The following is an 18,306-nucleotide window of genomic DNA, read 5'->3' as shown; positions in this document are numbered from 1 at the left end:
GGAAAGAAGGCAGCTGATTTGTCTGTTATTAATGTTCATATCTTGATTCACAGACATAATAGTGAAATAAAAACCTCAGGAGGATCATGTAGAGCAGCAGCAGTTACAGAGAGAGACACAGTTTTTACATAGGAAGTGAACTGGAGCGAGAGTCAATAGAGCCGGAAGTGCGCCCATGATCACTTCCTGTTTGGAACACGGCGGCTAGCAGGTTAGCTATGTCCATTTATATACAGTCTAAGAAAGAGACATAACTGTAATACTAATGGTAAAACATTAATGCTTCACTATGTCACTTTTCAGGTGGGAGGTCCGCCACCTGCTTGTCTCTAGGGAGATGCTGTTACTTTGCATGAAAGTTCCACAGCATGACATTAAACACATCTCTTTCGAAAGAGACACCAACAGGTGAAGGTGGACTTACTGAAGTGAGTTCTGCCCATAGTCCGAGGCAGAGAGGTGACACATGTGTGGGCCAGGGGCGGAGCTTTGTGAGGCCAGACGAGAGAGATGAGAGAGGGATGAGGCCGAAGGGGCGGAGTCTCCCCTCTCCGTCCCCTATCAGAGTAACATCACAACACATCAGTGTGCTTCCCCTCTTTTGCTCTCTCCACTAAGTCACTCCCCCTTCAGAGCACTAGCACAACACATCAGTGTGCATCCCACTAATGAAACTACTGCACATCAGGTTTGTCAGAGTGGACAGTTTTGTTGTTGAGACTTTCAGGTGGAAAAGCACCATATAAACATGTGACCTTGGACCATGTGACCATCACATGACAGTTTTTTTTAAACATGTGTAAAATCCTGTCACGTCTCGTCGAAAAAGATTGAACAAAGTGAAACAAAGTGGTCCAAAACTTCATGTTGACTTTAGCCTCTGTTTGAAGGACAGTCGCTAACCAGGTTTTAAATGGACTAAACCAGGACTCGCCTCCTCTATTCTTCCTCTCCTCATCTTCCTCCTGTCCTTGTCTTCCTCCTCTCCTCATCTTCCTCCTCTCCTCTTGTTCCTCCTCTCCCCTCATCTCCCTCCCTTCCTCTCTTCTTCCTCCTCTTCTTTTCAAAAGCCTCCTCTCCTCTTCTTTCTCCTCTGCCCAAGTCTTCCTCACCTCCTCTCTTCTTATTCCTGTTCGCTCTTCTTCCTCCTCTTTTCTTCCTCCTCTCCCCTCTTTTTCCTCCTCTTCCCTTCTCTTCCTCCCCTCCTCTCTTCTTCCTCTTCTTCTTTTCAAAACAAGCCTCGTCTCTTCTCATTATAAGATGCAAATACTTGGAAGGGCATCAGGCTCTGGATTAACACAAAAATAGAGCTGATAGTGAATCCATTTATTCTGTTTATCAACGTGAAAGGAGAAGAGTGGTGTAAAACGAGTGTGGAAAACGAGTGTGGACGCTCGGACTGGGATTGTGTCTGCTCAAACAATTAGCAGCTCTTTGCAAAGCCGCACTTTGTGAATCGATCCAGTTTAAAGGCGCCCGGCTCTGGCTCTGGCTCCCGCGCTCTCCGATTAAACCTAAATGACAGAGCAAATGAGAAAATTAGGAGGAAAAGAAGAGGGATAATACAGAAAAAAAACATTTCATTAGAAGGAGAGAGAAAGGAGAGAGAGACAAAGAGAGAGAGGAGCGAGAGAGAAGACAGAGAGCAAAGATAGACGGAGGAGAGAGGAGAAAAAGAGGAGAGAGAGACAAGAAAGGAGAAAGAGTAGAGAGGGTGGAGAGAGAGAGGAGGAGAAAGAGAAAGGAGAGATGAGAGAGAAAGGAGAAAGTAGAGAGAGGAGAGAGAAATGAGAGCAAGAGGAAAGAGGGAGCAAGGAGAGAGGAGATAAAGAATAGAGAGAGAGAGTGGTGAGAGTAGAGTGAGAGAGGGAGGAGAGAGAGAAAGGAGAGGGTAGAAAGAGAGGAGAGAAAGGAGAGAGAAAGAGGAGAGATAGAGCAGAGACAGAAAGGAGAGAGCGAGGAGAGAGAGAGAAAGAGGACAGAGAAAGGAGAGAGAGAAAGAGACGTCTGGTCACATAAAAGTTCTCTTGAGCCATAGATTGTATAAAGAGATGGACTAAGTGAGTGTGACGTCACCCACAGTGTTCAGCTTCAGTCAAATGAAGCTCATTGAGGCTGGAGCAGTTATAGGGGCCAATATGGAGCACAGTTCCATATTTGGAATTCCGACTGTGAGTATCATAGCAACCAAAGAGCCAATCTGGAGCAAGGCTCTTCCAGCCTGCGCCAGTGGTTTACCAGGGAGCGGACGCTTAGAAACGCTGTCAATCAAACCTGTTGCTAACGCATAATAGGAGCATTTTAAGCCCTAAATGACGAGTGACAGCAGCAGTTACAGAAGGAGACAGTCGGTTTGGTTGGTTTGAGTTCAGGTGCTGTCAGAGGTGGAGAGGTGTGATGTGGGATTAATAAGAAATGCAAAGGAAGACTCTAATGTAATAAGAGGAAGTTATGGGAGCCCTGCAGGGGCACTTTTTGTCACACAAAACATTAGCTTTATTTACAAATGTCTGACAACAGAAAGTGCATTTGAGTTCAGAGCTGCTGTCACAGAACACGATAAAAGACATGAAGTCATAGGAAATGCAAAGAAAGCAGGTCTGTACAACACAGAAGTATTGAGACAGAACCCCCATCCTGAGTCTCTCCCTCCACATTCAGATCATCATAAACGTCTTTAGTGTGTACCAGTGTTGTGACATGGTTCTTGCTTGTAAAATGTATGTAATCTGACGATTCACATCTAATTTTGGCCCAGAACATGTTTGATCTTTTCTTCATTCAAAGATAAAATAACAGTTACAGAAAACGACTGGATCTCTGTGGAATAAGTGTCGCTTTTTGTTAAATGTCATTCAAAACAGCTCGTTTGATTCTTTCTGGGTGAAATCAACAGTTTTGTGAAGCGACTGCTGCTGTTTTGAGCTCCACAAAAACAGCCACATCTCAATAACTTTCCAGACTGTAATAAGAGGGAGCTACAGGAGCCCTGCAGAGACACATTCACTTTATTCATAGTTGTATGATCACTGATAAAGTACAGTTGAGTTTGCTACTGTCAAAGAGGACTTTTAAAGGGGAGGTTTTATGTGTCATTACTGTGAAATGCAAAGGGACACTGATGCAATAAGCAGGAGTTATGGAATCCCGGCAGGGACATTCTCTATATTTATCATTACTTTATTTCTTCTAAATAAAGGTAGCACCAGGGCTTCTATGGTAATATTATTATGCATGGCACTGCAGATGGAAACAAGCTTTAGCTAAATCTGGTGTAAAGTATTTCTTCTTTTCTTGGATGAATCTGTTTGCACACAATCCCAGTTAAAATAAACCAATAAACTAAAAAAACAAAAAATTTACTTCTGTAGCCATAGCTGCCCTGGTGCACACTAACAGAAGCGAGGCTGTCAATCTGCGCCATTGGCCCCTCCCATCATCAAATCACTCATACATCACATTCGTACTACGTAGTGTGGAGTAGACCTGTTAAAAGTATCAAAAATCAGAGGCTAATTGATAATAAAATTAGATACTCTTTTTTTCCAGGTATTAATACTAAAAAAGTCCCATTGACAGAACAAAAATGAACCTTTTCTGAATATCTTTATAATGATGTTGAGCTGTATCTTTCACAAGTATAAGACACATAGACTAGTATACACCCATGGACCACTATGAACCTACTGGACACTGAGGGATCACACAGATATAAGACACATGGGAATAGAACACAAAGTACTACTTTTTAATGTGGAAAATCACAGTACATTATCCAAAGAAAAAGTTGTTTTTTTTTATTATCATTGTGGTTTCGGAATCGGTATTGACTATTGAGTCTATTCCTTAGCATCAAAATCAAGTTTGAAATGTTGTTTGAAATCGTGACAACACTAATACTAGACAAAGTGAATGAGATGTCTTGCTCAAGTACACAACAACATAATGTTTTGGCTGCAGTGGGAATAGATCTACCTCTGTTTGAGTAACAAACTAAACGATTTTATTTTGATGAGGTGAACCAGAGGAGACCCACACAGACACAGGCAGAACAAGCAACCTCCAGGCCGACTCCAGGCTTCAGAGCCGTGTCACCCAATTCTACAATTTCATTTTTATTAATCAACAAAAGCTGTCACAAACTTCAACAAGACTTTCTGATAACATATTTATAGTGTGTCAGCAGTCACCTCCAGTCTCTCTCTCTTTAAAACCTTTGAATCAGGCTGCAAATCTCAGTGTAATAATGGACTCAGACTGGAACTTTAATAACCATATCAAATCAATAACATCTGCAGCTTTTTACGATCTAAAATACACTGCAAAAACTAAAGGTTTACTGTCAAAACCAGACTTGGAGAGACTTATCCATGCATTTGTCTCCAGTAGGTTAGACTACTGTAACGTCCTGCTCACTGGCCTCTCCAAATGAACCTTAAGACAGCTGCAGTACATCCAGAACACTGCTGCTCGAGTCCTGACCAGGACGTATGAGCGCATGTGTCCTGTGGCTCAGGTCTCTGGCTCCTGTGGCTCAGAGAACAGACTTTAAAGCAGCTCTGTGTGAACAAGTCTCTCCATGGACCAGCACCAAAGAACATCTCCCACATATTAGAGCCACATGAACCATCTCACATGAGGAGGACTTCAGGGATCCGACCTGACCAAAATGAAACCCATGAATACAAGCAGCTTTCCCATATTAACACTGTTCTCTGATCTGTTCTAATGTTGTTTCCTCATCACAGACCGACCTGGAGTTGTGTTTTGTTTCATTCATACATGTTTCACACAAACCTGCATATTTAGACTGAGTTCTTCTCAAGTTGTAAAACAGGAAGTGCTCCACTGTGTTTTTAAACTCCATACACTTTCACTAGAATCATGTGGATGATTTCAGCTGTGGAATTGCCGATTTCTACTGAACTAAAGGTAAAAGGAGCTGTTCACTTGAAAATTACCACTTCATTTTGAGGTTTGTAGATGTAACAGACTAAAAATAAAGTGTAACTCAAGTATGTGTGAACGAAACAAAACACAACTCCAGCTGTGTTTTTGAGGAGGTACCAGTATTATAACATGGATTAAAGCTCACAAGAGTCAGTTTGTGTGATATAGGACCTTTAAATATACTTTCTGTCACTGAGCTCCTCTGACAGAGTTTTGAAGTTTGATGAATCAGATGAATACCCGTGTGCTACATTTGTGGCATAAATCTTATACCGATGGCGTCTCTTTAACGTCGTCTGTGTACACTGCAGTGAAATCAGGACAAAAGAGGCATTTAGGGCCCATCTCACTCTCCCGACTATTTAGTTTCACCTCCAGTTTGACATGATGAAAACAAACAGATGCAAATGTGCAGTTTTATATTTGCCTGTGTCTGTGTGGAGTCTGTGGGGAGTTTGCATGTTCTCCCTGTGCCTAGGTGTGTTTCCACGTGAGAGGGGAGAGGCCACGTGAGGGGAGGGGAGAGGGGAGGGGCCAGGTGAAGGGAGGGGGTAACAGATTTCACATCTGCCATCTACGGGTGAGAAAAAAACAAATAAACTTACAGATGGTAGCTTTAAAGTCTGACCTTGTAATGATGTTTTTTGCATTCGTCTCACATAAACACTTCCACTTCCTGTATTTGAATAGTTTGTGAATAGCTTCTGCAGTTGTCCTTGTCATCTCCTTGTTTAGTGTAAAATACATTTCTGGCACCGGTGAAGGGGCCGTGGTGCGTTCAAAGCTGCTGATGTGTAGGATTTTTGTGCGTCCCTAATTATCCATGATGGTCGTTAGCGGCTCGACTGGACATGCCCTCTGTAAACGACTCCATTACACTGAAGCACAACTGCTGTTTGTTAAGTCTCACACCACACAGACAACACTGTCACATTTGGGCTGGCATTTTTAGTAAATCAAGTTACAGGTAAGATCTGTGAAGAGGCAACCCTGCTCAATGCAGACTGTATGTTATTATCATTTATTTATTTTTTGAGCAATAAAAACAAATCTAAATGTATAAATGCAAGAACGTTTTGTTTAATGCCACTACCAGTCAAAAAGTCAAAAGTTTGGACACTTTCTACATTTTATAAATACATAGAAGACATCAGATATAAGTAAGATATATGGAATTATGTTGTAAACAAAAAAAAAACAAAAAAAAAACAAAAAAAACGGGTGCACTTACTACTTTTATTTATTATTATTTATTTTTTTAAATCGGTAAAACACGTAGGAATCAACAGCGTCATGTAGACATATTTAAAATAAAAAAAATAATAAATAAATAGGTTAATTAAAAATAATCACAGTAATCACTCTGCACATTAATAAAACAGTAGTAATACCCTGATTATAATTACTCTCTGCACGCTGACACCATTAGCCCCCTGTCCCCGCCCCAGTACCCTCTCTGACCCACTCTCTCCCCGTGATCCGAGCTCGTCTGTGGGGATGACTTTGGCTCCATCTCTGTCTGTCCGGAGCAGAGGTGAGATGCCCACCCGCTCCTCCTCCACTGTCCCGGACACGGCTAACGAGCTTCCCCGCGCTAATGACGCTAAACTGGGGTAGGAGCCGCGGCGTGCCCCCCGTGTCAAAGATCAGCGGACACACAGGAGGATTAAGTGCACTGATTGTGTGATGTCGGGATGTTAACAAAGAGAATGAAGGACAAGAGAAATAATGACACAGGCGAAATTAAAAGTTTGAACTGAGGTGTAAAAAGTCCTTAAGAGAATGTATCCTCCTAAATTTAGCCTTTGCCAAATAGGCTCAGAACACAGCAGCATGCTAGTTAGCTCACTGTGTCTCAAAGCTAACAAAACTTTAATTAAAATTGGAAAACATAAAATACACAGCCTATTCCAATTCACATGAATTAAAATAAAGACTAGCCAATTAATTATTTTTTTCTGTTGAATTATTTTTATGTTGAATACATAACTGTACAAGTAGGTAACAGTGAGGCTGATGGGCGCTGATGTGCACAAAGCAAATTAAAGGTGTTCTAGGTAACGTTTTCGAGGAGGTTGCCACTTGTTTCTATGGAGATGTTATCGTTTGCCTACAGACTGTTTAAACATTATAGCATCAGAAAAAGTCCATTCTTACTGTGAGTGGGATTGCTTCTCCACAGATCTGACCAGTAACTTGGACTGGAGACGCCGCCGCTTGCTTATATTAAATCAGCCCTATTGTGTCTGTGTGTGCTCTATATTTATAATCAATGACACCCGTGGATCATTGTTATAATTTGCGCATTTTAAATCACAATATTCATCTAAAACTTAATAACTTGATAATAAAAAAATTTAAAAAAAAAAGTCCATTAGAAAGCTGCCCAATGGGAGCTGATCAGCAAAATGAGGTCTTGAAAATAAAAGATTAAATGTTACTCAAACATGGATGAATCACTCCAAATACATTTACTTCAGATGAGTAAATGGTGAAGGGAAACAACCAGAACATGGTTAAAGGAAGGAAACAGAAGGAAAAGTCAATTTTGCAGAATAGGTCTGATTTAATATTGGAGTAAAAGCAATTAAGCAAAGGACGAACCCTCCAGAAATGTTCCGTAGTGTGCCTTTAGTGCAAAGTTGCGTTTAACAACAGAAACTAAACTTTAATTGTGGAGGGGTAAAATAAAGTGAATGGGAGAAAACATTTGTGACTAAACACTGCCATCTAGTGACGGCAAACATGAATTACTTATTCTGCAGTTGGAACATTTGGTCAAGTGGGATTTTAAACCATTTCAGGTCAATGGTGTGAATTATGTTTTACTCAAAGGGCTTTCCAAAGGGCAATTTAGATAGTAAAGTTATCAGAAGGGACAGGATCCAAACCCCTCACCCAGGTCCCAGTCAGCAGCATTTTTATCAGCGAGAATTCGACCTATAAATTCACATTTTGACTAATCACAGCACCTCCAAATCTAAAATGAATTTAATTTCAAGTTATTTGAAATAATAAAAAGGTATGAGTGAAAAAACAAACAAAACAAAAAAAAAACAGTACCATGGTTTGTTCAGAGCTTTACTCATGTTTTACACCAAAAAAGTATTTTCGATATGTACAGTGACTAAAGCAGTTGTAATGTGGGTGTTTTAGACCAAGACCTGGTTTGTAAATAAAAACACATTTGTGGTTCAAAATGAATACAAAATAGATTGCATATATACACAGAATAAAACTCATTCATTCCAAATCTTTCACAAACCTCTAAAAACACTAAAAAGAACTGTTCAGATAAAATAAGGTCAGAGGTCAGGAGGTGGGTCACTTCGACAATCCACACAAAGAAGTGAGGCGGTTCTGTGGAGACAAAGGGAACAAACCTGAGTTGTACACAATAATGACACTATTTTAAAATTAGGGATAGGTGATATATCAGTCCCATTATAAGTCGATATTGCCATTCCATACAAATACATATTTATATTTTTTGCACTGCCCCATTCTCTGAGCGCTTTCTGCACAGACTCCTGAGTAAAAATGGACATATAACAAATTATTTTATATTCCAGATAAATACATTATATTTGTGATCTTTACTTCAGCTGCAGTTGTGGGCTCACTATGGATTTTAAAAGCCAACTATCAGCATCGGCAAAGATTGGTTATCGGACACAGCAGCAGCCAAAATATCTGATTTTTTAAAAATCCATATGAGCCCATCCCCAATTTTAAAAAGGTCATAATAATGTATTGTTGTAGTGTACTAGAGATCATCTGTCTTGATTATTTCAGGTTCAGTAAGAAAAAAAATGTCTAACAAGATTTAAACACAAACCTGTAGCTGCTGAATACTCCTCAGAGCCGTCTCATCGAGCAGAGACAGGTCCACAGAGTCCATCTGACTGGCCAACAGCTGAATACTCTGGACACAACATAACACAGGTTAGGGTCAAAGGGGGGGTCAAAGAATGGAGAGGAGAGGGTCAGAGAGGTAATTCAGAGGATGCAGAGAATCAGAAGATATAGAGTTGAGGCTCAGGGGGTCAGAGCAGAAGAGCAGAGAGGGTCAGAGGATGCAGAGGAGCAGATAGTCCTCCTCTCACCTCTCCGTTGCCAATGGGGACACTGATGACAACGTCGTCGTTGCCCCCAGCGATGGGCGAGCCGTTCACAGAGATGCTGTAGACGCGCTCTTTGTGTCGGGGGACCCTCACCGCCGGAGTCTTGGGGAGTCTGAGGATAAGAAAAGGACCAGAAAGAACCACCTCAGCGGAGAGTAGGAAAATGGTAAACCAAACAAAATAAATTTTTAAAGAGCAAATCAGAACTTCAGTTTTATCTAAAAGAATTTGCAACTAAAATAAAAAACACAACAGCGCTAATCAGATTGTTAGGTGGATATGAACGACTGTAAAGACTAACTCAGTGACAATTCACACCTTAGGAGGTTCAATGGACTTAATGACATATACGTCCAACTGTAAACAAACAGAATGTGCTTGTTTTAGTGTCGTTAGCTCTTCTTTTCAGACAGATTTTTAAACCAGACCCTTTACCAGAGCTGCATCAGAACTAAAGAAACTAACTGGATGAGTGGAAAAACATTCACTCTGAAAATCTGTTTCATAGAGATGCACTGGTCAGATACTGGTCAAATGTGCTGGATTAGGTATCAGCTTCAAAATACTGGTTCAGTCGAGATCCTGGTTGAACATTTACACTGATGTAATTAGACTATTTACAGGTCGTTGTTGCCCAAAAAGTCCCAGAATGTTTGAACTTCAGTTGAGGTTTAGTTGTTACTTCAGAGGTGAGAGCAGTTACATAACACATTTGGATCAATTTTGTCTAATTTTATTTTTGTTTAAAGTAAAAAATATTGTGATTCCGTACTAAGCCGTTTTAGATCAATATTGCAGCTTACAGTAAAAATATGTAAATGTTATAGTTTAATACTAGATATTCAAATGAAAATGTAATCTGTTCTTTCCATAAGCAGAGTCGTACCTGGGGTCAAAGCGGGGCGTGACGAGGGGGGTGGGGCCCATCATGATGGACGAGTCCATCATGGTCCTCGCTGGAGTCACTAAAGGCTTTCGGTTTGACCTGAAAACAACAGACAGAGGGTTCGATGAACGAACAGTTGGAATCTGATCTCTTTTTAGAAGAACCAAATCTTTTTCTAATTTTTAGGCATTTTTACACAGATAAACCCTGGACCGACACAAGATTCAGAACAGAATCAGAGCAGGCGACACAAGTGAGAGATTTGTGCACAAAGCTTGTTTGGCAACATAATAGTCATGTTTGTTATTGTTATTAATTATTATTATTATCATCATTACTGTAGTGAAACGTTTCATATAGAGTATTCCTAATTCCAAAGGGTAAACTCACTCCCACTTTGAACCATTTTAAACAAATCTAAGCCTGGGTCATTTCTCTGTGATTAGTTTGTAGATTAAATGAGTTCTCAAACTTGCTCTTTTAATATGTATTTATATGACAAAATCCAGTCTTTTAAACGGCTCGTTTAAGGGATCTGAATCTTTTGCATTAGTTCACTTCAAAGAGCCAAAAGTTCCACTGATTCAAATATCTGGATAACATAACATAACAACTATGCTACATGACTTTATTTACTCTATAGAAATCAGCATTATTGTGTTGCCAGCTGGGAAACTTGTAAAGGGATTACAGCATTAACTATTTTTAAATATTAAAATGCCCCAAAAATATAATTTGTTGTAGTTTGGAAAAAGTAATACTATTAATTAAAACATTTTAAAATGGGGAAATATAGGAGCTCATTATTGTTTGGGAGTGTACATTTTGGCTTGAAACAGTGCAGGCAAATGTTTGAACACACTTTCTCATTCAATGTTTTTGGTTTACTTTTTACATTTTATAACCACACAGAAGACATCAGATATATGAAGTAAGATATATGGAAAAGGAAAGGAAAGGAAAAAAGTGAAATAACTCAATTCAAATCCTCAAAGAAGCCACCATTTGCCTTGTTTAGAAATATTTAGTAGAGATTTTACATTTTGTCTTTACTCCATAATTCCATATATATTACTTCATATATTTGATGTCTTCCGTGTGTTTATAAAATGTAGAAAGTAGTAAAAACATTCATCTTTGACTGGTCGTGCACATTAACTCATCTGAACACACATCCAGTCAAATACCCCATGATTCTTCCCTCTCGTCACAGGGGCCTAACCTGCGGATGGTGGAGTTCTGTTTGTTCACAGACAGGGCCTTCGCTCGTTTGGATGTCGTCGGAGGTTTCTTTGTTGCTCTCGTCTGAATAAAAAAACAAAACAAAAAAACATTAAATTAGATGAAACTCAAATCTCTAGTGTAAAGTGAGAGATGTGCCTGTGTGTGTAGGTGTGAGTGCGTGTCATAAACTGTATAAAAGAAGTGGACTGAGTGTGACGTCACCCACAGTGTTCAGCTCCTGTCAAATGCAGCTCATTGAGGCTAGAGCAATCCAGGGGTGAATTTGGAGCCCGGTTCCATATTTGGAATTCCGACCGTAAGTATCATAGCAACAAAAGAGCCAATCCAGAGCAAGGCTGTTGAAGGTAATGCCCCTTCCCACCCACACTGCAGGTTTGGCAGGCACTTAGCAATGTTGTCAATCAAACTACGCTAGCGGGAGTGACCTCGGGGAAAGAAGGCACCTGATTTGTGTGTTATTAATGTTCATATCTTGATTTACAGACACAATAGTGAAATAAAAATACTAGGATCATGTAGAGTGGGTTAATATTAATTTTAAGACCAAAACGACAAGTCTGATAGCAGCAGTTACAGAGAGAGGGGCCACAGTTTTCTAATGTAAAGTGAATTAGAGTCAGAAGCACACCCATGATCCTATTTGGAACGTGGCAGCTAGCAGGTTAGCTATGTCCATTTATATATACACTTTCTGGTATGCATGTGTGCATTTTGTACCTTTCGGGTGGTGCTCGGAGTCTCATCCTCTGAGCTGGATTTGGAGCTGCCCTTTTTCTTTGAAGCTGTGGATAAAACAATGAATTAACTCAAGCAGTGAGACAATTTGACCCACGTGTCATGTCCAAACTTAAGTTTTGTTCTGTTTCATTATTCATGATGGGAACTGGACACAACAAATAGGCCATATACAGCCTTTAATTCCTCAGTTACTTTTTTTTCTCCTCAAGCAAAACAAACGCATAAGTGAAATAAAAACTTACTTTTCTTCACCGTCTGCAGAAGCACAGCATGGTCCTCAGCCACAACACTCTCCACAATGGCCGCCTGCTCTTCTCTCTGAAAAAATAATTAATATGGTGGAAAAAAGGCATTTTAAAAACAATACTAAAATATAGTAATAGTCTTAAATGCACATCAGTGCTCTCTCTCACCTTCACGTTATCCACTTCAGGAGATTTTGGCTTCTCTGACTCTGAACAAAAGACCACAAATCAGGAAATATTCAGATGAATCAGTAAAAATGGGTTTTGTAACAATAAACTGAAAAATATCAATGACCATCCATCCATACGAGAGAGGGACAGAGAGGGAGAGAGAGAGAGCGAGACAGAGGGGAAGGAAGACAGAGAGAAGGAAATGCACATTTTTTTTGGCTACAATTTAATTTTATTTTTTTAAGACTGCAATATTATTTGAGTCGTTCAAATGTAAAATAATCTGAGAACTAAATCAAAGACTATAATAATCAATAATTACAACCTTAATGATGACATTTGCCAAATTAAACTGGGTGAAGAAAACTCATTTATAAATAAATACTTACGATAGATAGATACGTTTCAGGTGTGTTTGTATTGAAACCTGACTGTAGTGCTTGTATTTAAAGGTCCTATATTACACAGACTCTTGTGAGCTTTAACCCATGTTATGCAGTGTTGCTACCTCATCGAAAACAGACCTGGAGTTGTGTTTTGTTTCATTCACACACGTTTGAGTAACCCTTTATTATTAGTCTGTCCAAATCTCCAAAGCTCAAAATGCTCTGTGTCACCTTGTGATGTCATGAAGTGGTAGTTTTCAAGTTAACAGCTACTTCTTACCTTTAGGTCAGTAGAGAGTGGCAGTTCCTGAATCATTTGGCTGAAATCATCCAAATGATTCTACTGCAGGTGTGTGGCGTTTAAAAACACAGTGGAGCACTTCCTTTATTACCACAATTGAAAAACGGCATTTTTTGTTTGAGAGAAGAAGTCAGCCTAAATATGTAGGGTTTGTGTGTTAAACATGTGTGAATGAAACAAAACACAACTCCAGTTCTGTTTCTGATGAGGAAACAACATTAGAACAGAGATCAGAAAATAGTCTGATATGGGCCCTTTAAACCTGACTGTAGCGTTTGTGTTTGTAGCGTTTGTGTTTAAACTGACTGCAGTGCTCAATCCAGTTGAGTTGTCTGACGGCTTTGGGCAGTTTGATAATGGCCATGTTGTATCCATTATCCACGTCCTTCAACAGCTGGCTCAGCTTCTCCTTCAACTGCACCACTCGTGTCTTCACTGTGACAACAACAGATACAGGTTAGGCTCACATGACTTCATCAAACATAGGCAAAATATTAAATACCAATTTCGTCAACTGAACAAAAGCCTATAGGAGTAAACACACATCATCCTTCATGCTTCTTCAGTTCTGACATATCCGTCTAAAGGCAGGGTAGACTCAATTCAATTGTATTCAGCAATAGAGGATACCTGGAGACTAGGATTACACAGACAAACTAGTACAAGACTGTGTTTACTAGGCAAATGTACTTTTGTGAAGGTAACAGTTTTGTTTTGTTTTTGCAAGTGAGGTACTAATTGCACCATCACTGTTTTTCTCGTCCTTAAACTGATAACAAATCTTACATAGTGTTACATGATTCACAATGAAGTATTTTACATGGCTTACCTTCGCTATCAAAATCATCAAGAAAAGCTTCGAGTTTGGCTGTCTTGGGGTTGCTTTTGGGCTGCTTCGTAGTCCTTTTCCTGGGAGCCATGGCTGAAACATAAAATAATCCGCTAGTAAATATAAAGGCGACATTTAATTTTGTCAATTTGCATTAAAGTGCGTTTTAGAAAATTATCAAACAACTTGAACAAAAATGCTGTTAACCAACTATTGCTAACGTGCTAATGCTATTTGCCGATGGCTTTGGCTTTCCGCGTTAATTTCATTGTTGTATAGACCAGTAAATGCTCCATTTAAGACGCAGACTTGATTATTTGATTTATAATGCATACCGAAACTAATATATTTACCTTTATCTGTGTTTTGTCTTCTTCTTGTTGTATTTTCGGCCGGTGCACCGTCTGCCTCCTTCTCCGCGGAGCAATTTTCAAATCTTGGCGCAGGGCGGAGCCAAAGGCCAACAACAACCAATAAGAAGAGACGTTTTTCTCACGTCAAGTAAACTCAATTTTTGACCTATCACAGTTCAGGACTTTAATGTTTACGGAAAACAGAAGCGGAAGTGGAGCTAATCAACATGGCAGCAGCGTGGCGAGCGAGAAAACGATACAAAATGTAAAGAATACAGAGTTTTTATGCATGAATTTTTAACAAGACATACAAATGTCGCAAATGTCATTAACGCCGCTACATCAGGCGCTTAGAAAGGCTTTCCAATGTATTGAAAACAACCAAAGAACGTGGCGGACGGTGCTGGACGAGTGCGGTCCGCTGATGGTTTCACTGGGAAACTTAGCGGAGCAGTTTGTGGCGCTGTCTAAAGTGGATTTGTACAAAACGCCGCTCAAAGTGTTTCCAGATCTGGAGGAAAAACTGAGGTTCAAACTTCACCATGCCACGGACACAGTCATGGGCAAACTCCACGAGAAGCTGTAAGCACTTGTTTATACTGGTCTTCCAAGATATAAAATTAGGTATTCATTTATAAAGTAGGTAGGTTTAAAGATAACAATTACATATTACACTTTCTTAATGAATCATGCTTTCTTTTTGCTTTTCTAATACTTCGAATTATTTTACCTATAAATAATATAAAAATATGGGTGCACATAATGCTATGATAATAATCATTTCTCTACTGGAACAATCAAGTTCTTAACTTTTCGAGAGACCCAAGACACTGTACAAACATTTAAATTTCAGTCACCTAAGTAGACCTGCCATGATAGCAAAGTTTGAAGAACGATATATCGCTACAGAGAAATATTGTGATAAGCGATAGTACTGAAACTACTTTATGTCACTGATTAAAATTTACATAATCAAAGATAATCGCAGAGAACCATTTTTTAGTTATCGGCCACAGCAGCAAGTCAAATATGTGATATCACTATCAGCTCAAAGCAGCTCCACATTGGACCATTTCTGCTAAGAATAAAATACATTTATTGTAATATCCATATAATCCCCTTATATTGAAATCTATGTGGAAATAATAACAATAATAAACATTTGTATAATGACTTTGAAGTGTTTGTTATTATTTACAGTTATTTGAGTAATTTCTTTGTGCATATGCCTCAGCAGATCTCTCCTCTTCTCCTCTCTCCCTCAGCTCGTCTCTTCAGTCTGTGCGGGACTCAATCAGTTCACAGGTTTCCTCCGTGTTTCAGATCCAAGAGCAGCTCAGTCAAACTCTGGACATCTCAGTTTTAACAGAACGATCAGCCACAGTGCCGTCTGTTGCTGATATGATGCAGTGGCTCCAGGACGCAGACAGACATTACAGACAACAGTATCCTTCTCTTTAACACACACAATATAATAGACACAAGAGCATCTTTAGAAGTAGTCTACAGTGGTTCACGTGGCAGAGAAGACGTTGTTTGTTGATCCCATCTCCAACCATCACCCACTGTTGCTGTGTCACTGAGCAAGACATGTCATCCATATTGTTGTATCTATCTAGAAGATAAGAGCTTTTTCACCATACTTACACATACTTACATACAAATAATTTTTACTGCCATAAACTGATTTGAAAATGGAGGTGAATATACGGCTTATAGTTATTGATTTACAAATAAATTATAATTTAAATATTTCTATTTCTTTATAATATCAGATAATGCCACAATTCATGTCTTTTTTGTTCTAAAATTAGACTGAAAATGGTAATGATTGTGTTTTTATCAGTTCAGTATTTCTCTATTTTTCCTCAGAGCTTGTTCAGGTTTGTAAAGAGGAAATCTCTGCTGTTGACTCTGAGACCAGACGACTTTTCTCAGATGGAATCGGCTCCTGACAGATGGAACTCACTGGAGTCTCCAAACACAGAGCACAGGATCACTGGTACAAACTGTTAGGCATGTTCTATCAAAATGACGACTGGATTCGGTCAATTCAAATCTCAAAAGTTTATTTCCCTGACAGTTACAATCTAATACAGCACTTGGGGTCATATGATCTATCCCTTGAATGTGCAGCAGGCGGTCTGTCTGCCTTTCCTTGGCCCCAAAGATAAAAATGTAACATGCAACATGAATATGCAAATATTATGTTGTTCACCTCTCCCGGCTACACCAGTCTGTTTTTCGGCCTTGAGTCTCCTCCGGCAGCCTTATCTCTGAAAAGGAATTTCTACAAAGCCCCAACTGCTTCCCATAATTCATAACACACAATGTTGCCTTTAAAGAGAGGCTGTTATAATGAGTGAATAGTTAGTGCTTGTTAAACAACCTTCAAAAGGATACAGCATTCAAACAATATATGCATTCAGTATAAAAATGGTGCTTACATGACAATATTCAAAGGATATATGAATTATTATGTTTTGATATGATATATGAATTATGTAATGCATCTAAAAAGCTTTATTCAAACTAATATGCATTCAGTATTTTGATATATGTATATGTGATGCAACTAAGAAGCTTTATTACTTAGCATAGCCTTCAAAACTCATGAACAACATATTTCCTCTATTATCATGTAATAATAATGAGATTAGTATCTTGATACATGTAATCAAAAAGATAAAATATTTTATTTTGAATTGCTAATTGCCATGGCAACAGTACTATTTATGTTATCCACACAGGTTTTTATCAAAATTAATTGGAAAATATTGGGATGTTTTGGTGTTTTTTGTATTGAATTGGAAATTGAAGTATTTATCAAAAAACACAAGTCAAATGGCTGCAATTAATTTTGAAGTCTTCTCCTCGTCCCATTCACATTTTAGGGAATGATTGTAATTTTTCATGTTTTCACATTTTGTTTTTGTTTTCATATATGTCCCGTACGCATAAAGTCATTTGTGTAAAAGTTGTTTGCAGTAAGTAAAATGTTCTCTGTGTGATTTCAGACATGCTGTGTAAAGTTTCCTTCTTTACGGAGTCACAGTGAAGACTATAAAATGGAGTTAAGGTGGACCCAAAAAACTACTAGACAAAATGATCAGAAGAAATCTATGGTGTATGAACTTTAAAAACACAGAGGAGCATCACTTTATGACATCAGCAGGTGGAACATTTGGAGCATTTTGAGCTCTTGAAAAGGAGATGGAGTGGATATGTGAGATTACTCAAACATAAATGAAATAAAAAACTTCATGTATATTTTAAAGTTGTTACTTAATTTTGTGCACAGTTAAAATTTAAATAAATAAATGCATTTTTGTTTCTTTTAATTTAAGGAACATTTTAAGTTTTTAGCAAACACATTTATTTCACAGATATAGAACAGAAAATTTTATTGTATTGTTAAATACCAAAATACACTGCAAAATCACCAAGTGCCATCATAAAAGCTACAAAAGAAATATGTGAAATATAACTTCTTCAGGCGCTGGTGCAGCTCACAATGAGAAACATTCAGTACTGCAAAGCAACATTAGAATTACATGTGAAATAAATAGGTTTATAAATGAATACATAAACAAATGTAAGTTATATTTGAACATGTAGAATTTGTGAAGAGATCCAAAAGGCTCCATCAGATGTAGGCTGGAGCAGTGTTGACAATATTACCTTCTATTACCAGTGCTAGCCTGGCCAACCGTCTGACCTCACTCCATGTATTTCACTGAAAGTCTGTGGTACTGTATCACACTTAATCTTAAAATTCTGCTAAATGCTAAACAGATTTTAGATGAACTTATAGATCCTCTGGTCGTAACTTAATATGCATTTTTCCAAAAAGTCAATGGGGAAAATTAATGGGAAATGTACTTCTAGAATCTCAGGACAATGTGACCTGTCTTTCAAAAATGAAAGTGCAGCATTACCAAAGGATTGATCTAATGCAGCCAACAGCCACTTTGAATGTTTTGGTTTGTGAAAATCTGATTCTGGATCCTGGAAGTCGGCCTATAATAAGAGAAAACCTTCACGTTGTGAAAATGGAGACTGAAGCCTTTTTAAAGCT

At 38.7% G+C, this 18,306-nt stretch overlaps 2 protein-coding genes across 2 annotated transcripts; one reads left to right on the top strand and one right to left on the bottom strand.

Annotated features, from left to right (window-relative positions):
- Positions 1-8,082: 8,082 nt before the first annotated feature.
- cdca8 (cell division cycle associated 8) lies at positions 8,083-14,283 on the bottom strand. The gene is made up of 11 exons (XM_033975214.2): positions 14,229-14,283; positions 13,876-13,968; positions 13,353-13,481; positions 12,357-12,397; positions 12,186-12,261; positions 11,923-11,987; positions 11,183-11,265; positions 9,961-10,059; positions 9,057-9,186; positions 8,789-8,875; positions 8,083-8,310 (listed from the first exon to the last, which is right to left on the bottom strand). Exons 2-11 carry the CDS (start codon positions 13,964-13,966, stop codon positions 8,275-8,277), a joined length of 837 nt encoding a protein of 278 aa, XP_033831105.1. The 5' UTR covers positions 13,967-13,968; positions 14,229-14,283; the 3' UTR covers positions 8,083-8,274.
- A 140-nt stretch (positions 14,284-14,423) lies between these two features.
- Positions 14,424-17,566, top strand: c19h1orf109 (c19h1orf109 homolog (H. sapiens)). The gene is made up of 4 exons (XM_033975302.2): positions 14,424-14,810; positions 15,494-15,673; positions 16,112-16,230; positions 17,246-17,566. Exons 1-4 carry the CDS (start codon positions 14,542-14,544, stop codon positions 17,284-17,286), a joined length of 609 nt encoding a protein of 202 aa, XP_033831193.1. The 5' UTR covers positions 14,424-14,541; the 3' UTR covers positions 17,287-17,566.
- The last annotated feature ends 740 nt before the right edge of the window (positions 17,567-18,306 follow it).

This window comes from Periophthalmus magnuspinnatus, chromosome 11, assembly GCF_009829125.3.
Source record: "Periophthalmus magnuspinnatus isolate fPerMag1 chromosome 11, fPerMag1.2.pri, whole genome shotgun sequence".
NCBI classification, from domain to species: domain Eukaryota; kingdom Metazoa; phylum Chordata; class Actinopteri; order Gobiiformes; family Gobiidae; genus Periophthalmus; species Periophthalmus magnuspinnatus.
The sequence above is the reverse complement of the archived record's forward strand: the minus strand, read 5'-3'. Positions and strand labels throughout refer to the sequence as shown.